At 41.3% G+C, this 21,274-nt stretch overlaps 1 protein-coding gene and 2 long non-coding RNA genes across 4 annotated transcripts; 1 reads left to right on the forward strand and 2 right to left on the reverse strand.

The window, feature by feature from the left end:
- Window positions 1-722: 722 nt before the first annotated feature.
- On the reverse strand, window positions 723-9,808 carry LOC135493449 (uncharacterized). Of its 2 annotated transcripts, XR_010448244.1 has the most exons (4): window positions 9,728-9,808; window positions 8,243-8,304; window positions 3,077-3,254; window positions 723-2,777 (listed from the first exon to the last, which is right to left on the reverse strand). It is a non-coding gene; the product is annotated as an uncharacterized LOC135493449 (long non-coding RNA). The 2 variants fall into 2 exon arrangements; XR_010448243.1 differs by lacking the exon at window positions 9,728-9,808 and having other exon boundaries at window positions 8,243-9,564.
- Window positions 9,809-12,628: 2,820 nt separating this feature from the next.
- LOC135493478 (uncharacterized) lies at window positions 12,629-18,441 on the reverse strand. Its single transcript, XM_064780843.1, has 5 exons — window positions 18,384-18,441; window positions 18,117-18,253; window positions 14,622-14,792; window positions 14,222-14,350; window positions 12,629-13,735 (listed from the first exon to the last, which is right to left on the reverse strand). The coding sequence occupies exons 2-5, from the start codon at window positions 18,148-18,150 to the stop codon at window positions 13,659-13,661; spliced, it is 411 nt and encodes a 136-aa protein (XP_064636913.1). The 5' UTR covers window positions 18,151-18,253; window positions 18,384-18,441; the 3' UTR covers window positions 12,629-13,658.
- An 883-nt stretch (window positions 18,442-19,324) lies between these two features.
- LOC135493699 (uncharacterized) lies at window positions 19,325-20,358 on the forward strand. The gene is made up of 2 exons (XR_010448276.1): window positions 19,325-19,495; window positions 19,879-20,358. It is a non-coding gene; the product is annotated as an uncharacterized LOC135493699 (long non-coding RNA).
- Window positions 20,359-21,274: the final 916 nt, after the last annotated feature.

Raw genomic sequence — 21,274 nt, forward strand, 5'->3', positions numbered from 1 at the left:
TCTTTTTCCGGCTTCTGGATCTGCCCCTGCTGATCTTTGAGCTCAGATGGGATATTATGTCAAACATTTCCAGGTCTTGGGAGCTGGTACCCAACATGCAAAGCAACTTGCACTTTACGTCGGTATCTTATTACGAGATAACCCACGTTTTTTGGTGCCCTCCTGAAACGCCAAGTTATTTTTGCATGGAACGCCCTCTCGTATGGCCTCATGCAGGTCATATGATGTGATGAAAGTTAATAATACCTATTGCCATGGTATTAAAACATTGTAATAACCAAAGTGTATCTACCAGCATGTGGGGTGCACGGCAGGACCAACATGCACGACTTTTAGTAGCCTGGTTCCATTTCATAGTGGCAGATGGCACCACCTCTTGGATGAGTCCAATCAGCTGACACGAGAGGTTCAACCCATCTGTTTCCATCTGTATGGGGTTTTCGTATGGGCGGTTATTACCGCAAATAAAGACAAACCAAAGCAAAGACACTTGTGTAGCATATCAAGGACACGTAGATTGATACTCCTATGTGTGCCACATCAAAGACATCTGGAATGCATGTTTTGTTTTTGTTTGATACAGCATACAGCGCCACCACGCGGGGCCTAATGGTATTAAGATCAAGAGGTGAAGGCTTGAATAGCTCCTGGGTGAGTTCACAGTGGGGGCCTGCAAGTAGGTCCCACTGGTGCTGCCACATTAAAGGTTCAGACAGCTCCTAGATGAGTTTTCAGTAAGGGCCTGTAATCCATTTTTAACCTTTAAATAACATAGATAACGCCAACTTAAATTAGGTACTTTCTTGGTCTCCTCTTGGCTCCCCCAAGGAGGCCAATCAACAACAACAACGTCAATATATATACAACAGGATGCCGCAGCCTTTATTAACTACTGCATCGTTACTATGTACTCTGCAGCCACAGGTTACAGGATATACAGCACCTTTGGCTGAAAACATGGATCATAGTACAAGAACCAAATTGAACCGGACAAATGCAACCGAAAAACACACCTTCCGCCTAAAAAGCCCTTAACCTAATGAAAAAGAAGCCGTCTTCCAGACAAACAGCCAAGCCAAGATGAACAGCCTGCCACCCAACCCTAACTTCCGTTTTATTTTTTACTTATTTTAAGGGAGGGGGAGGTGGAGCAATACAAATGCACGTCCATAGGCGATTGCCACACCTCTCAGCTGCTCTGCAAAGACAACCAAATACAAATTTGAACATTTGTCCGGAGCAACATAAACCATAGCAAACACTTACTTACACTAATATAGTACTATGGCTATAACCACAAACAATGCAAATTGCCCAAATGCTATAAACATATTACTGAAGAAACTTGGTTGTGACTACGACGGCTGCTCCGAAAAAACTAGTGGCGCCACTGCACCGCCCACCAGCACTGATCACGTGCCGCACGCGCCTCCAAGGCAACTGCCCCGCGGAGACAACTATTTCCCGCTCCATGCTGTGCCGCGGGAAACATCAAAATTATACATTTTGTACTTCATTATTTACATCATACATTTTACATTTTATAAACAATATTTGATTGAGAAAAAATGGGTGAGAAAAAGTAATTGCCTTTGCTTACCCTTTTTATCACATTTGAATGTTTCAAACCTTTCAAGCCCAGTGCCGATTTAGAGCTGCTATTACCATTAAACTGTGCATTATGCTCACTGAGCCTCTGAGTTTTGAAATCTGATAACAAACTTTTCCCAAATAAAGCAAACAACTGGGTTCAAGCAAGTTTAAAACCAGTGATAAGATTGTATTTCAGCTTGGCCACAGTTACCCTGAGTGTGTCATCTTCCTGGAGTTTAGATAAAGACCAGTGAGTGCCTAACCTTAGCTACGTTGCGCCTACACCTACTACACTCACTAGTCTCAATCATATCGCTAACAGCTACACTACAAGTGGCTACGGATGACGGCACTAACTGCCAGTCATGAAATAAACTAATGTTGTACTACTGCTATCAAAACCCTGTAGGCCTAACCCACCTCTAATCTAGCTATAATGACCAACATTTACCACTAAAGGAAAAAATTGTAATGCAAAAAAAATTCTCTGCAAAAATTTTAAAAAATTAAAAATGATAAAAGATGTGGGACAAAGGAAGATGACACAGTATTAAATGATAAAGTTATCAACATACTTTAGTGGCTTATTTGATTCACAGACTATCTGAGAACAGGAAGGCGCTCCCAAGAGCATTCAGGCTTGAAAGGTCTAAATTACATTAGTTTCAAGGGTGCAAAACACACTGGGCCACAGTGCAAGATTATGTGCAGTTACATACAGGTGATCTTCAAGCATGTAGGTAAATCACATTTTGGAACAAATCGTGGAAGTTGCAATTTGAAACAAATATGTGACCAGCCACGCAAAAAGGCCGGTAGGGACCAAATTCATGAAATTGAATTATTAGTAGATTGTAATACCTTATAACATGTAATTTCAGGATAACTTAGAATGTTTTGAAAATTTTCATTAATTAGCATGTTATGACATCATATCCAAGATTTCCCCGCTCGCCATTGTTCAAAAACTCTGTCAAATTTCACACTTTTCATGAAATAAAAGAAAATTTTGTGGACAATTCATATGCTACCACTCGAGTCAATAGGGGATTCCCTGTGATGTCAGCGCTCGAATTGGCACTTGCCTCAAACAAGAGCATCAAGGGGATTGTCCTGCTCTGTATCAACGTGCATGGATAGTTGTTTTATCAGGTTCGTTCCAAACAGTATTCCTTGTGTTGTAGCTGCAAAGAGAAACACTTGACACTTTCAAAACCAGTTTAGACAATCTCTGGAAAGATAAACGTTCATATTTTTACCACAAGTGAGACCACTTTCCCACCGTACTTTGTTTTTTTTCGTGTTTTTATAAAGCGCCTGGTCTATTTGTGGTTTTCTGTGTAGGCACCATATTTTGATATACAAACAATAACAGAGAATGACCAGTTTGATAATGACTCTCAGTATAAAAGACAAGGAATGAGGATACCTCATTAAAGAATTGAGATGGAAAATAGACGTATTGCACTGATCTTTCACAAACCTTATAAATTGAAGACCCAAAAGGGCTATAAAACTTCCACAATGATGGTGATGAAGTGATTTTCCTCGTCAGTGGTTTTGCAGCGTATCCTCATCAAGGCAAGTCTTTCGAGACGATCTTTGATGGGTTCTCCTTTGAAGTCCTATGGAATGGGGATCTCAGTAATTCAGATGTGATCCTAGGCATTAAAATATTAGAATAAGAATGATGCGTTCAATTTGGAATAAAATCTCAAGCAAGACTTTTCAAAACTCCTTGGAAATCTCTCTCCTCTAGATCTTTACAGTGTTGTTGGAATCCTTTTTTGATGTTCTTGAATATATTGGATGGTTCAGCAGAAATGTATCATACACATATCACATAATATCTCAGTCATTGCTGTAAACTTCAATCTATGCTGGTCATCCATCCTTCGATTGAAGAAGCTGCCTGAAATGATACAAGCATACAACCACATACCACCTAGTGGTAGCCAGATTTATGTTAAAAACCTGTCAAAAGTGACCTGTGCAATGCTATTTTAAAGCGATGCTTGAAACCTACTGGTAGCCAGATTTATGTTAAAAATCTGAAAACAAGTGAACAGTGCATGCTATTTTAAAGCCAGCATCTTTCGTCACTTTACAAACTAACATCTAAATTTTACCTACCCTCGAAACTCGACTGCCTGAGCCATTTCCTGACCTCAGGCATTGTCGGGGATCGAGACTCCTACCTTCTCTTTCTTGATTCTTGCCTGGCAATGCTGGTCATCCATCCTTCGATTGAAGAAGCTGCCTGAAATGATACAAGCATACAACCACATACCACCTAGTGGTAGCCAGATTTATGTCTGTCAAAAGTGACCTGTGCAATGCTATCTTAAAGCGATGCTTGAAACCTACTGGTAGCCAGATTTCTGTTAAAAATCTGAAAACAAGTGAACAGTGCATGCTATTTTAAAGCCAGCATCTTTCGTCACTTGACAAACTAACATCTAAATTTTACCTACCCTCGAAACTCGACTGCCTGAGACATTTCCTGACCTCAGGCATTGTCTGGGATCGAGACTCCTACCTTCTCTTTCTTGATTCTTGCCTGGCAATGCTGGTCATCCATCCTTCGATTGAAGAAGCTGCCTGAAATGATACAAGCATACAACCACATACCACCTAGTGGTAGCCAGATTTATGTTAAAAATCTGTCAAAAGTGACCTGTGCAATGCTATTTTAAAGCGATGCTTGAAACCTACTGGTAGCCAGATTTATGTTAAAAATCTGCAAACAAGTGAACAGTGCATGCTATTTTAAAGCCAGCATCTTTCGTCACTTGACAAACTAACATCTAAATCTTACCTACCCTCGAAACTCGACTGCCTGAGCCATTTCCTGACCTCAGGCATTATCTGGGATCGAGACTCCTACCTTCTCTTTCTTGATTCTTGCCTGGCAATGCTGGTCATCCATCCTTCGATTGAAGAAGCTGCCTGAAATGATACAAGCATACAACCACATACCACCTAGTGGTAGCCAGATTTATGTCTGTCAAAAGTGACCTGTGCAATGCTATTTTAAAGCGATGCTTGAAACCTACTGGTAGCCAGATTTCTGTTAAAAATCTGAAAACAAGTGAACAGTGCATGCTATTTTAAAGCCAGCATCTTTCGTCCCTTTACAAACTAACATCTAAATCTTACCTACCCTCGAAACTCGACTGCCTGAGCCATTTCCTGACCTCAGGCATTGTCTGGGATCGAGACTCCTACCTTCTCTTTCTTGATTCTTGCCTGGCAATGCTGGTCATCCATCCTTCGATTGAAGAAGCTGCCTGAAATGATACAAGCATACAACCACATACCACCTAGTGGTAGCCAGATTTATGTTAAAAATCTGTCAAAAGTGACCTGTGCAATGCTATTTTAAAGCGATGCTTGAAACCTACTGGTAGCCAGATTTATGTTAAAAATCTGCAAACAAGTGAACAGTGCATGCTATTTTAAAGCCAGCATCTTTCGTCACTTGACAAACTAACATCTAAATTTTACCTACCCTCGAAACTCGACTGCCTGAGCCATTTCCTGACCTCAGGCATTATCTGGGATCGAGACTCCTACCTTCTCTTTCTTGATTCTTGCCTGGCAATGCTGGTCATCCATCCTTCGATTGAAGAAGCTGCCTGAAATGATACAAGCATACAACCACATACCACCTAGTGGTAGCCAGATTTATGTTAAAAATCTGTCAAAAGTGACCTGTGCAATGCTATTTTAAAGCGATGCTTGAAACCTACTCAGGTTAGCCAGATTTATGTTAAAAATCTGCAAACAAGTGAACAGTGCATGCTATTTTAAAGCCAGCATCTTTCGTCACTTGACAAACTAACATCTAAATTTTACCTACCCTCGAAACTCGACTGCCTGAGCCATTTCCTGACCTCAGGCATTATCTGGGATCGAGACTCCTACCTTCTCTTTCTTGATTCTTGCCTGGCAATGCTGGTCATCCATCCTTCGATTGAAGAAGCTGCCTGAAATGATACAAGCATACAACCACATACCACCTAGTGGTAGCCAGATTTATGTTAAAAATCTGTCAAAAGTGACCTGTGCAATGCTATTTTAAAGCGATGCTTGAAACCTACTGGTAGCCAGATTTATGTTAAAAATCTGCAAACAAGTGAACAGTGCATGCTATTTTAAAGCCAGCATCTTTCGTCACTTGACAAACTAACATCTAAATCTTACCTACCCTCGAAACTCGACTGCCTGAGCCATTTCCTGACCTCAGGCATTGGCGGGGATCGAGACTCCTACCTTCTCTTTCTTGATTCTTGCCTGGCAATGCTGGTCATCCATCCTTCGATTGAAGAAGCTGCCTGAAATGATACAAGCATACAACCACATACCACCTAGTGGTAGCCAGATTTATGTTAAAAATCTGTCAAAAGTGACCTGTGCAATGCTATTTTAAAGCGATGGTTGAAACCTACTGGTAGCCAGATTTATGTTAAAAATCTGCAAACAAGTGAACAGTGCATGCTATTTTAAAGCCAGCATCTTTCGTCACTTGACAAACTAACATCTAAATTTTACCTACCCTCGAAACTCGACTGCCTGAGACATTTCCTGACCTCAGGCATTGTCGGGGATCGAGACTCCTACCTTCTCTTTCTTGATTCTTGCCTGGCAATGCTGGTCATCCATCCTTCGATTGAAGAAGCTGCCTGAAATGATACAAGCATACAACCACATACCACCTAGTGGTAGCCAGATTTATGTTAAAAATCTGTCAAAAGTGACCTGTGCAATGCTATTTTAAAGCGATGCTTGAAACCTACTGGTAGCCAGATTTATGTTAAAAATCTGCAAACAAGTGAACAGTGCATGCTATTTTAAAGCCAGCATCTTTCGTCACTTGACAAACTAACATCTAAATCTTACCTACCCTCGAAACTCGACTGCCTGAGCCATTTCCTGACCTCAGGCATTATCTGGGATCGAGACTCCTACCTTCTCTTTCTTGATTCTTGCCTGGCAATGCTGGTCATCCATCCTTCGATTGAAGAAGCTGCCTGAAATGATACAAGCATACAACCACATACCACCTAGTGGTAGCCAGATTTATGTCTGTCAAAAGTGACCTGTGCAATGCTATTTTAAAGCGATGCTTGAAACCTACTGGTAGCCAGATTTCTGTTAAAAATCTGAAAACAAGTGAACAGTGCATGCTATTTTAAAGCCAGCATCTTTCGTCCCTTTACAAACTAACATCTAAATCTTACCTACCCTCGAAACTCGACTGCCTGAGCCATTTCCTGACCTCAGGCATTGTCTGGGATCGAGACTCCTACCTTCTCTTTCTTGATTCTTGCCTGGCAATGCTGGTCATCCATCCTTCGATTGAAGAAGCTGCCTGAAATGATACAAGCATACAACCACATACCACCTAGTGGTAGCCAGATTTATGTTAAAAATCTGTCAAAAGTGACCTGTGCAATGCTATTTTAAAGCGATGCTTGAAACCTACTGGTAGCCAGATTTATGTTAAAAATCTGCAAACAAGTGAACAGTGCATGCTATTTTAAAGCCAGCATCTTTCGTCACTTGACAAACTAACATCTAAATTTTACCTACCCTCGAAACTCGACTGCCTGAGCCATTTCCTGACCTCAGGCATTATCTGGGATCGAGACTCCTACCTTCTCTTTCTTGATTCTTGCCTGGCAATGCTGGTCATCCATCCTTCGATTGAAGAAGCTGCCTGAAATGATACAAGCATACAACCACATACCACCTAGTGGTAGCCAGATTTATGTTAAAAATTTGTCAAAAGTGACCTGTGCAATGCTATTTTAAAGCGATGCTTGAAACCTACTCAGGTTAGCCAGATTTATGTTAAAAATCTGCAAACAAGTGAACAGTGCATGCTATTTTAAAGCCAGCATCTTTCGTCACTTGACAAACTAACATCTAAATCTTACCTACCCTCGAAACTCGACTGCCTGAGCCATTTCCTGACCTCAGGCATTGTCGGGGATCGAGACTCCTACCTTCTCTTTCTTGATTCTTGCCTGGCAATGCTGGTCATCCATCCTTCGATTGAAGAAGCTGCCTGAAATGATACAAGCATACAACCACATACCACCTAGTGGTAGCCAGATTTATGTTAAAAATCTGTCAAAAGTGACCTGTGCAATGCTATTTTAAAGCGATGCTTGAAACCTACTGGTAGCCAGATTTATGTTAAAAATCTGCAAACAAGTGAACAGTGCATGCTATTTTAAAGCCAGCATCTTTCGTCACTTGACAAACTAACATCTAAATTTTACCTACCCTCGAAACTCGACTGCCTGAGGCATTTCCTGACCTCAGGCATTGTCTAGGATCGAGACTCCTACCCTCTCTTTCTTCATTCTTGCCTGGCAATGCTGGTCATCCTTCCTTCGATTGAAGAAGCTGCCTTAAAAGATACAAGCATACAGTCGCACACAAATGCAAAAATAACCTACTGGTTAGCCAGATATATGATAAAAATCTGCAAAAAGTGATCTGTGCCTGCTATTTTAAAGCTACGCATCTTTTGTCACTTTACAAACTGACATCTACATCATAATCTTACCTATCCTCGAAACTCGACTGCCTGAGCCATTTCCTGACCTCAAGCATTGTCTGGGATCGAGACTCCTACCTTCTCTTTTTTCCTTCTTGCCTGGCAATGCTGGTCATCCATCCTTCAATTGAAGAAGCTGCCTTGAAAGATACAAGCATACAATCACATCTCATTCTCTTTACAAACTAACATCTAACCTTACATTACCTTACCTTGAAGCAGGATCGAGAATACTACCTTGCTGTTCTCCCTTCTGTCCTTGGTTAGGGTTGATTGTCATCATTGGGATGAAACATTAGAGGAGAGGGGAAATCTGGCTCTGCACTCGAACTTTGTTTTTGATAAACAACTCTTTCATCATACGATACAATCAGGATTATATTCTTTAATGTGCCAGGATGGGGGTGGGCTGGGGTTGATGCATGGTGAATGCAGTTTTAGTGCACGGGAGGGAAGGTGAGTAAAGTGATGGTTGGTGCAGTGATAGTGCTGAAGGATAAAGGATATATTCCTGACGATATCAACAATGAAACAGTTGAAAAGATAATAAGGGAGTATGAGTGTGTACGAGTCATAACCCGAGCAGACCTTAAAAGAAGGCGTGAGTGGGTCAATTAAGGTGCCTAATATGTAGAGTAAGGGCACTGGGACATGTTTGATTTGGCACTAAATATATTCATAAACATTCATGTACACAATAAACTTTCTGTAATTTTGAGCATAGCCATGTAAATACAGTATTGGAATGTGAATAGCAAGAGTTGGCAGAAAGTGAATGGGGTTATACCTTTCATCCTGATCTTAGGTTTTTGCTATACACCTACCTAGTTGACAAATATCAAGGAGTATATTTTTAAACCACATGGTTCCGTCAGGATGTGGCATGGGGTGCAGGCACCCAGGTGCAATGAAATGAAATGAAATTTATTGGCCAAAACACAATCTTTGCATATAAGGCACGAAACACAAATACAAATGTACATTACTATCAAAATATCAAAACAATAAAATTTACAACATAACCACAATCCCACGTTGCTATCGTTACAGCACAGCTAATCAGAGGTCCAAAAGCGCTCTAGTTTTCTGAAGAAAACAGAGACATATGCGTTATGAAGACACAGTGACAGTAAACACACAAATAATGCGGCAACTGCATGTACATGTAATTTCAAACAAACCAAAAAATTGTAGTAACTGCTATGATTATTTACAGGACTAGAAATAGGCCTAACTGCAGAAAAGCCGGGACAGTAGTAGCTCTGTACATTATGTACACTCTGTCCCTCTGTACATTATGTACACATTCCTATCATTTAGCACAGAGTGTCCCGGGTATTCTGCAGTTGCTCCTCGATATTCTGCCGCGGCATGATTCAAAAGCCAAAGGTAAGCCAAAAACCAAGATGGCGGCTCGATCGGTCATGTCGGTGTACACTTCGCTACATCATCAATATTGATTTCGAAGTTTGAATAAAATTGGACGCTTTAGAACATGATATTAGGGCCTCAACAATCAAGAGAGACTTAAAACGGCAGATAAACAGTGAACATGGAACTTACATCAGATGAGCTCCGTCAAATTCCACGAAATCCACCTGTCCCTCATGAGAAATCGGGAGTGAATGAGTTCTGTGCTCTTTCAAAATTCGCAGTGACGTTGTATAGACATGCGCAAACGGTTAATGGTGACAGAGACATGCGCAAATTGTCAAAGAAAGGGATTACCAAACTCCCGGATCAAACCTCCCAAAGTTGTCGGCCTCGACGCGCAAGAGCAACTTTAGCCCAGAGCATAGCGCGTCGGACTGACAGATATCGTTGCTAATTGTGCGTGGGTTCGAATCCTGTTGGGAGTGAGTTTTAAGATACTTACTTTTTGGCGTTTTTGGGCTCCGGCCGGTCAGTTAAGTTTTTCAGTATGTTGATTCATGGCTATGATGGAAAAAACCTTGGTGGTTATAGCCATCAATGAACTAGACAATATTGCCAAGAGGCTTAACCCGTTGACTGCCAGCTACGAGTTTACTCGTAGTTGAAGGTCACCCTTGGTGGCCGACTACGAGTAAATTCGTAGTAAGACGTAGTACAGTAACTCCTCTTCAAAATCGTTAATTTCACCCCATGGGACATTTTAACAGTATTTTTGCCCTTGTGTCAATAGTTTAGTGTATGGGCAATGAGAATAACAAATAATACACGTATCTCACGAAAACGATTTTTTATTAAAAAAATCATGTTACAATATCGTCACCAGGAAGTCATGTTACAAGTAGTGACCATGAAGCCTGTATGTCCCTGAAAGGCTGTTCATTTTCCTGAAAAAGTTCTATACTAAAGAAATGGATGGAGAACCCTTTGCATAACATCATATATTCAACAAAGTATGATTCAAAAATAGTGCACATTCCCGTGCAGTTTTTCGTCACCATGAAGGTTGGTGTCATCAAAGATTCCAAGTGTACGCGGTTCAAAAAATATTGTGAAGGAAATTACTGTAAAATAACAAAATATTTTGAAACACTTTTAACATCTCGTACATCATGTACATAGGTAACTACTTACTTTCTCCACTCTACCAACTTATGCCAGTCAAACAGTGTGAAAGTGCCTGAAACAAACATCCACACAGAGCCGGTTTGTCTTTACATTTTGGACATAAGTACCTGGTTTCTTTTCTGATACCCCGTCGTGTGCAGACGCGGCAAGGTTTCGTTGATCGTTGTTTCTTCTCCGATGGTGGAATCGAATTCAAGTAGTGAAAGGGGTCCGCATCTGCAACTGCTACTGGTGGTCTCTCTATGCGTTCCATAACTTCTGGCCCAAGTAAGTGCTTGATGATGGTGTCGCGAAACTTGAGTCGTTGGCGCATTGCGGTGCCAGTTTCAGCAGAATACAACATATGGGCATTCGACACCCAAATCTCAAGCAAGTAAAGCCCCATCTTCTTGTACTATCTAATGGTTTTGCGAAGAGCTGAGTAATATGACAGCATTTGATCAGATCTGTCCATACCAGACATGCCCTTATTGTAATGCGATGCCTTGTTATTCCGGTTGCGGACCTCCACCATCTCAACGCGGTGCATATTGCTTATGGTGAATACCTCTCGTTTATCCTTCCACTTGCAAACAACAACTGACTCAGACCGTGCCCAAGGCCCTCATTTCTGACGCATCTGTAGGTTTTATCGTTTGGTCCAGCTGCACGTTCGTTGCTTGCCGCATTATCAGGGGTACTAGTATCTTTATCAGAAGGATCAGCACCCATTACCGATTCGTCTGCATTATCCATGTCAGATTCCTCCAGCATAAGTTGGTCAGCTACTTGACTCGTAGTTTGCGCATGTTTGCCGAGAAAAAAAGGCCTGACCACGCCCAAGGTCAGTTGGAAAATGTACCACGTGGTGCAACGTGAGAGCAGACGACATATCATACAGAAAAGGCGGCAATGTCGAATGTACAACCCTCACATCTACTTTGACACTTGTACTTTCCCGCAAATGCAGTGAATACTAGAACTGAGATTTCACAGGAGCACCTGTGAATTCATGACTCCAGGGTTGTTTTGAGGGCGATATCGTAAGAGTTGGTCTTGAGTATGGGAACCTGAAGGTCCGTGAGGCACCTGGGGAGAGAAGACTAGTTGAACGATGGGATCTGTTCATGGAGAAGAAGTGTTGAGTGGCTTTGTATCGTGTACTCTTGCTGACCAGTGGTTGAAGGAACACTACTATTGATCTCATTATATGAATACCATTTAATTACAAACAAGTGAAAACAGATCACATCATATTCCTGGGCATAAATTAAAATAGGAGTGCGGGAACAAGGTTTTTTTAGCAGGAGGAAAGCGAGAACATTTTGCGCCGTCGTATTCCGATTTGACTGGTTAGTGGTGAAATCTGCTTTTACTTTTGCAAATTAACATAATATTCGTTTTCTGGTTCTAACGTTGTCTGAATTAAAGCTTGACTGGTCTGGCAAGAGGCATTGCCAGGAAAACGTGACGTCATTTGATGTCTTTGATGTGGCACACATTGGAGTATCAATCTACGTGTCCTTGATATGCTACACAAGTGTCTTTGCTTTGGTTTGTCTTTATTTGCGGTAATAACCGCCCATATTTTCATTACGGGATGACCAATTGGCAAGTAATAAGGCTACCTAGTTTCCATCGTTTTCCATAATCTTTTTCAAGTTTCGTAACCACGAGGACTATGGGCCACTATGGTTAGGCACTGTCTGGGTGAATTGGCCCTGTGACTCTTGTCTTCAGCCAGGTACCATTTACCGGATGTGGCAATGGAATTGAAGTGATTCACCCAAGGTTTCAAACAATGTATAAGCATGGGGTTATGGACGCATGATACTTGGATGATGAGTTTATCACCACAACCATAAGACCAAACTACCCCTCGAGTGAACTCAGTAATCAAGTGGAAGATATAATCACAATATTCAATTAATCAGCAACTTCAGCAGTTTATTCCATATAATAAAAGTACAAATTATGCTTTCCAGTGATCACCTGAAGGCGTCAAAAAACTTCTCTAAAAACTCTGAGGTAAAAGAGATTCCGTCTCAAAGGCCTCGTCGGCTTAAAAACTCTCCAAAGTACTGCAAACTCTTGTCTGTCTTGTCCATGTTGAACTGTAAACTGCCAATTTCAGCAGGCATTTTGACAGATTTCGTAAATGGCTATGTGAAGGACAAGACCGAGTTGACTTTGCAGTGTACACTAAATTGCATTTTAATACTGGCCAATGTCTACTGGCAGTGACAATGGAAGAATACTAAATTTTTGAGCATGTTATGGCGATAAAGGCCTAAAAAGATTATCAACTCACTTTGAACTTCATTGAACTACTTTTGAACTAATTATGGCAATTAAATCTGATTCTCAAACAAAGCTACCTGCAGTTACAAGTACATGTATGTCTCAAGTAATGTACAGCTAGTTTCATCAAAATACCTGTTAAAATGTTTATACACAAATTGAGTATTGTTCCAGGGAGCAAGGCGTATACCACTTATATTCAAATAAAATACTTGTACAGCCAATATCCTGAGAAAAGCATTAAAATATACATCTAATTAAGAAATTTATAAAACGTACAAAAATTTACATAATACTGTCAATGAGATTGTCTCTATTAGCTCACATAAGCAATCTTCCAAAATAGTGAATTTTTCGAGTCGTAAAAACTTCTTTCATAGAAGGGGTTAAATCAGCTGCTTTGATGTACTGTAAATGTTATTTTTCAAAGGGCAAGGGAAGATCAACAGATACTTCAATAATTGTGACCTCGTGATGTTCTTGTTGATTGAATAATGATGTTGCCTTGGCCTTAGATGGTCAAGCACTGCATTGGGTAGTTATCAGTCACTTCTTGGCCTTAGATAACCAAGCACTGCTTTGGGTAGTTATCAGTCACTTCTTGGCCTTAGATGGTCAAGCACTGCTCGGGGTAGTTATCAGTCACTTCTTGGCCTTAGATGGTCAAGCACTGCTCGGGGTAGTTATCCATCACTCCATTTTCTCCAATGTACGACTTCACCGGTGGACATTCTGAAATTAGGACAGTCTTTTCTTCACAAAAGCAATCATTACAGCCATCCAGCATCAAGGGCTGCAGGCTCTCCTGGGAGCAATTGACACTATCTGAAACTTTGTCCAAAATCATGGTCAAAACACATTTTTGGTGACTTGCGGGGGGAGGGGATTAGCCCCCTGCCCCAAGCTAATTGAGCCCCTGGACTAGCCACACGGTACAAGCCTGTCATACCTCTGCTTGTCTTTTGGCTCACAAGTTCCATGTTAACGGTAAAATCATGGACAGTCACTAAACACTCGCACCTCGGGAAAAAGATATTGCACAAGGTTTAGCAGAAAACATCAACAAATAAGGCACAAAGTGAATGCTAATGAAGAAATTTGGTGTCAACGGGTAAGCAAAATTTCTGCCTCTGAATCACTTCACTAATTTCTCTAGCATAGCCACCTGACAATAAATGTCGGGCCTTTCAATTTAATGCCGATATTTCCAGCACGTACCATATTCACATCGCTTCCCCCAGGATCCAGTTCCCCAACAATCGCAGATGGCCTTCCGCCTGCTGTATCTTTTGGACTGGAGGCACATTCCCTTTCCACAATCAACATGCTGGCACTTGTCAAGACCACCTAGAAATAAAAAAACAAAAATTTATGAAAATGTTAGAAAGCTGGTTTTGCCCTAGTATTAAAGTAAGTAACAATAAATTGGTATGATACTGTTTCCACTTGGTATATGAATGTTCAAGAGCACCCCCACTTGTCAGTGTCTCCTGAATAGGTAAGTTTTCAGGGCCTTTCGGAAAGCTCCGAGAGTCCATCTGGCATAAGCTTTTGCTCATATGGATTATGGGGTGATAGGTCAGATGGAAACGGCCTCAATTAACTGCTGATGACGTACCTGTTATATCAGCCTGACATTCATGTCGTGACTTGTAGGGGAAAGGGTTATGACAATCTACGGCCGTACCACATACACATTGGCGGGCAGCGACGGAACAACCTCGGAATCGTCTTTCGCAGCTCTTTCTCCCCGAATGATGATGTCTTGCAGTCGTCACCACGAACAGACCTGAAAGTAAATGATATTTCATGCAGATGAAAAATCTGATAGATTTGCGGGGGATCTGAATGTCCTGACTGCCCTGCACTGAGTGGGAGTGGGGAGGGTGCCAAGTTGTTTTCGCAACCAAGTTCCCCAAGGAGTCAACCGATGATGCCAGACACGAAAAGAGAATCACCTCGGCATGGGTTCTTATTTGGCTGGCAGGCAACCTCTGTACTGTCATAGTGTTGACATTACTTCTTGGACGAGACATAAAAAGTGACAACGTTTACTTTGCTTGTCAGCAGCATCAGATCCTGGATCAGAGGTGACATTCCACACCAATTTACCACATGACGTTCCCAAACACTTTATTGGCAGAGAGTTTGTGGAAGAGCGATGTTATTGTTAAAGACACATGCCACACAGGGGGATACAGAGAAAAAATATGCCTTTTGAGAAATAGACAACATCACGAATAACATACACTGGAACCTCCCTTAGTGGAAACCTCTCTAGCAGGACACTCTCTTTATTAGAGACAGTAGGTCTTGTCCCAAATGGGTCCTTTCGAAGGATTCGAATCATTGCCACGAGCAGCAAAACTTGGAAAAAAATTTCCAGCGATTTTTTAAAGCAAATTCCTGATGGCCAGGAAGGGAATACCAGCTTGCCCAGGAAGTGTGTACATTATGGAAGAATGGCACAGATAATTACTGCCAGTTGTAAATTCCACGCATTCTTGCAACCATCAGCTGAAGTTATACGCCTACTCTAATTTCCCGATTTAAGACTGCTTCATTTTATGATAAAACAGACACGAAGATCAAGCCAGAAAATGACAGTATGATAATGGGATAGCTTGGTTATCGCCATATTGAATGGCATAGACAGACCCTCACACTGATTCTGTTCTCTGTCTTCTGAGCATTGACTGACAGGTACAAACTATCTGTATACATAAGCAAAGTTCGTATGACATGAGATGTCATTGAATCTACTTGACCTCAGATGAACTGCTCTCACATTTAATAAGATAATAGGCCTGCTATATAAATGAGGCCATCATGATCAGAATATTCTCATTACTCATGTTACTGCCTAGGCGATGAAGTTAGCACAGCATTTTATTGCACTGCTTTACATCCCAATATCACTACTCCAAAGCCAAATGAATTGAAGTTTTTCCATCAAAATGTTATTCTTTCAATACTATGTCAGTGGAACACACTTTTGACTGGCAAATACTGTTCTTTATATTGACTGATAGGAAGTAGTTCAGATTATACAGAGGTCTAGTTGCTGCGAAAATATTGATTTGAGACCAAAACTACTGACTAACAGGGATCAGATGGTGCCCAGCTAGTTTTTATGTATGAGTCACTTCGAATTCTTAAGTCAAAGCAGTTGACAAACACAATAAGAGGAAATAATGAAGTGCATAGAATAAGTGGGCGGAAATATTTTGTTTGATTTCATACAGGACACTTAGAAACAGGCAAGTTTTTTATAGAGATATAGTCAGAACTCGGGTAACTTCCGAAAACAGAAATGCAGTAAACCTCTCTAAGTGGACACGTCTATTACAGAGACATATTTATGAAAGAACACTGGTTTTGTTGGCACTGACTTACAGTAGAACCTCTCCATTAAGGACACCCTCGGGACTGACAAGTGCTGTCCTCAATAGAGAGGTATCCTGAATAGGGCGGTCAAATTGAATGGAACCAAATGGGACCAAAACTAGTGTCCTTAATAGACAGGGTGCTTTTGATAGAGAGGTGTCTGTTAGTGTTAAGGGAGGCTCTACTGTACTTCCTTAGCTTTGAAACTGACTGTACTGCTAGGCTATATTTAACTCATCTGTTCACTCAGGTTGGTTAGCATCTAAGCAAGCAGGTATTAACATGCTGGATACATCCGGATGCATCATCAAGATAAATTTCAATAGATCACACTACAAAAGATGCACTCTGTTCTGAAAGAGTTCGTTTTGCTATTGGGGTGAGAAATACATGTATCTGTAATACTAAAACTCCACTCATCTCTTTCTTAGTCTAAAATCACCGTCATTTGTGCAATTGTGGCCAGAGGACTTTTCCAAAAGATTGACAGGAGATGTGCAAATGTTCTGTAGCCTTGGTATAAATAATAAAGGTTATGGTTACAAAGAACAAGGAAGTTTTATAGATTAGAACCTCCCTGCAAACACCAACTTGACTTTCTTCATCTTAAACCTTAGCCCAGCCTTGGTGTAATGATGGTTAATCAAATTTACAAAGACTTTCTCACACAAAGTCATGAATGTAGAATCTCCAGGGTAGTGCACAATGAATCACCAGTATAATGAGTAGTTATGATCTTATCTCTGTCTTATATGCTTGGTCATTGAATGAACAATTTCAGCTTGAGGACCATTCATGTTCAGAATGACTTTTGACCTGAATATGGTGATCATTACACTCAAGAATGTAGAACCCATGGGGCTAGGGATAGGCATCTCCTCTCTAGACATTTCTCTTCCTCAAGAGGGTCATTCTGGAACTAGCTGTACCAGTACAAAGGTGCCTTGCCTGCAGAATACTACAAGTGAGCTGGAGGGGGGGGGGGGGGCAAGGGGAGAGAGACAGGCAGTGCAGTATTCAACATCCCAGGGAGGTTTTATTGTTCCTTGCTTGTCCTTAACCCGGACCTAATTCAAGGTCCTAAGCTGGGATCAATTAGTGTAGCCACAATTGTCCCAGTGCCCTAACAGACAATAAACAATTTAGCACATTGTACATTCAAATACAGTTTGGGAAATGAACCATGGAGAGCTCATAATAGCTACATGGAGGGCTACGGGTATTAGTATAAGCAGTGTTTACGCCTGACATCCAGAGAGATTAAAGTTGAGTATAGCTTTTCTGGTGGCACAGGCTGAAACTAACAGATGAAATTGAGGGCACCAGTGCCACAAAACAGGGCTAACTTTGATCCCGCTTCCCTTCCCACAGCATGATAAGTTTGTTCGGTGTTATCAACAGCTAAACTTAAATCTTTGCAGGATTAGAAGAAACATTGTCTCAAGACAACAGCGTGGCACAACAGTGAACAAGCACACACAGCTCAGGGGCAGATTTGGGGGGTGGTACATGTGAGGCACCCTTAACTCTCCTGTGTTTCAAAGATCGTACACTGGTTTGGGCTGCACCTCCCTTCCAAAATTTCTGGATCTGCCACCCAAATGACTATCATCAAACTGATGTCACATCAATGAAGACAACAATCGATGATGATAAATGGGTGTGGTTTCACTCCAATAATAGATATATATTTGTCTAAGATGTGTAAAAGTAATTATCAACTTACCAAAAACAAGAAAGAGGCCAAACTTTATCCACATGTTGTCAAAATTGTGATTTAGATGAGAATGTACAACCCAGTCCAGCTGATTGAGGACAAAGTCACAACCAAAACGGCACCAAACTTCACAACCTTCAAAACCCCTGAAAAAAACAAATTAAACCTCTGAAAACTACTTTACCATGAACAACTATTATAAAATTCAATCTAGATGTGAAAGTAAAGAAATCGCACTTGGAATTCGAGAGAAAACAATGATTCTGTGGAGTTTACCTGAATCTGTGCAGTTCCTATCAGGACAAAAGTAAGTAGGCAATTTGTATCCCCCAACATCGGTATAATGACTAATTATACCATAGGCCGTTAGAGGCGCCACTAGCACCAATAAACGTCATCATGACAGCAATTTAAAGGGACATCTGGAGTATATATTATTGGAACGGCATTTGAGTTCCACTAACTGAAATAAACAGGCATATTATTTCAGAAACTTGCCCTCGTATCCTCATTAAGTTGACAGCTATATGATCAACCGCACCCATTCAAATCTCCCGCCACCAACCTCAAATATTTTTTTAACAAGCGACGTAAAAATGACGTGCGCAGTATGCAGTGGCGCCATCACAAGAATTTAATAGGTACCATGTGATTACCGATGTTGGAGGTCAAGAACTGCCTACCACGAAGTAGGTCAAAGTTGGGTGCTTGTGAACTCTTTTGACACTAGACGGCGCTTTCACTAATACTTGACTTGCCAAACTCAGCTCGACGCCGAACTGCAGCGCCACTCGCGGACAAAGATAAAACAACTCGACATTTTTTTCACCGGTTTTCTCGCTGCGCATGCGTGCCAGCGTCATCTTTTGTTGATTTCCGCTGGTACGCATGCGCAGCGAGAAAACCGGTGAAAAAAATGTCGAGTTGTTCTATCTTTGTCCGCGAGTGGCGCTGCAGTTCGGCGTCGAGCTGAGTTTGGCAAGTCAAGTATTGATGATGTACCGCATCTTATGTCAGCAAACATTTCGTTATCTTTATTTTTCTTTGCATTCTTCGTAAAATATTTGTCTAGGGTGATGATGATTTGATAAATTAAACAATTCAATTAGCTCTTATCCCAAAATATAAGTAATTTTGAGAACATAGAGAAATAAAAAAGCCACAAGTTGTAGAATGTTGGGCACGTCATGAAAACCAATCATGAATCAGTAAAGAGGTCAAGGCCACTATCTCACGTTTTCGCAGTTTTGATTAAAAAAAATCTTGCAAAATGATGCGAATGCAGCCCCGTGAGAAGGTTGATCCTGATTTAGAGAAAAGGATGGCAAGGGAAAATACTGTACAAAATGCAGCACTATTCTTTGGAACGATTATTCTCCTAAGAGCAGGTAAAAATGGATCTTGTTACGGCAAGAGACTGGCTTTCTCTCGATTATAGTATACTACCGTACATGTATGTATACTAAAAACACTGTCTGACTGTGCATTCATGTACATATTCTGTACATGTATACAGGTTGGGTCAGAAGAGGTCATCTTTAATTCTTGTTGCTGAGGGACCTATCAGGTTTCCTAGTCAAGTCAGTAGTGTGTTAAAATGGTTTGCCCAGCAGACCAGTTTGAGTTGAGACTTGAGAGATGAGTAAGAAGAAGATGGCCCAGGCGAGCAGGATGAGGATGGTTAGCCAAGTCTTTGAAAAAATAGACCAAATTTTTGTGCCAGCATGTCTTCTTATCAAAATTGTACAGAACAAGTCACTTTCATTTCCAGCTCCCATTATTTACTCCAAGATCTTCGACTAATAATCGGCATTTGAATCAACCTGCCAGGGACCAAGAATGGACTTGCAGAAAGAAAGATCTTGCTGCAGAGATAAGGATGGATAGAAAAGAAACTTAATTGAACAGGATTATTTTGTCTGCAGGATGCGAGGAATGGACAATTCACTGTCAGTACCAGTTGATAGTATCTAGAATGTTGGAGTGTACCGATGATCACAGGGGTTTTTGCTTTTTGGCTCACCGTTAGGGGAGTCTATACAATAGCCCCGTGTCCGTCATCGTCGTCGTATCCTGTGGCACGTTTCTTAACCACTAGTGCTAAGAACTTGAAACTTTGTACACATGACCCCCTAGGTCAGAGGTACTCTGACACTGAATTAACCGAGTTGTTGTACACTCCTTACATTGTCATTGTCTTGTCTATTTATGGTAATTTCAATAATTACATTAAAATCCTTGTATCATTTGACATGTCATCTTTCTTTGAGTTGTGTTGCGTGCAGAGGATTTGCTCATGTTGGAACGATACTTCTATTGCCAGTTGATATCTGTTGCATCCATTGCTAGACGAGTGTCTAGGTCTTCATAGATTGTGGGATTGCACCATTCTCCACTCTTGCTTTCCAGCAGTTGGGACCGGTATTTTCTGTTCTGTGGTTGAATATTACATTGGGCAACTCAAGTTTGTTGCCGCCCCCAAGTGTAAACTCCAGTCGTCTCACGGATCAATTGGCACATTCAATGAAGGAATTCTGTCAGGACTTCATTCTCATAATGAACAGAGTTGCCAATTGTGACTGGAGGTGTCCACAGAATTCATGGGGCAAACTCCGAGGCTTCCCCGCAGTGAATTCTCATGCAAATTAGTTACATAACTGAAAAAATGTAACATGCACAACTTCAACCGTGGCTCTATGTTGTATATCAACTGGGGAGGATCATGTTCTTCAGAAATGACTTCTGCCAATGAGGCAGTTGACTGGCATGGTCCTTCCCTCCAATGGATGTTCCATGTCGCTACCTGTTGCGCCTTGTGCCCAATGATGCCATTGCTTTGATCTGCAGGGTGTGTCAGTAACATGGGGCACCATGTCTTTCTAAATGCAGTGCCCTCTCCCTTCATAGCGCACCACGTTGGCATTGTTGCTATAGAGTGCACCAATATTCTTTGCTGGATGTGCCATGTCCCTTACTCTATCTGATCTGGATATGTAATCTCCCAACAAAATGCACCATTCTACAGGGTGCACCATTTGTCTACAGGGTGTGCCATGTTTCTACTGGATGTGCCTTGTCTATGCAGGGACCGGGTGTGAGACGTAGCTACAGGGTGTACCATGTGCCATCTGTACTGGGCGAGAGAATTACGCGGAAATGGGGGCGCG

The sequence above is a fragment of the Lineus longissimus genome, chromosome 9, assembly GCF_910592395.1.
Source record: "Lineus longissimus chromosome 9, tnLinLong1.2, whole genome shotgun sequence".
Classification (NCBI taxonomy): domain Eukaryota; kingdom Metazoa; phylum Nemertea; class Pilidiophora; order Heteronemertea; family Lineidae; genus Lineus; species Lineus longissimus.

Bases quoted from the DNA above. Each gene is read 5' to 3' on its own strand.
- LOC135493478 (XM_064780843.1), bottom strand. From the start codon at position 18,150: ATGTGGATAAAGTTTGGCCTCTTTCTTGTTTTTG. The intron at 14,793-18,116 runs GTAAGTTGATAA...ATTTACTTTCAG, and splicing joins TGGCCTCTTTCTTGTTTTTG to GTCTGTTCGTGGTGACGACT. The intron at 13,736-14,221 runs GTACGTGCTGGA...TCCTAATTTCAG, and splicing joins GGGGAAGCGATGTGAATATG to AATGTCCACCGGTGAAGTCG.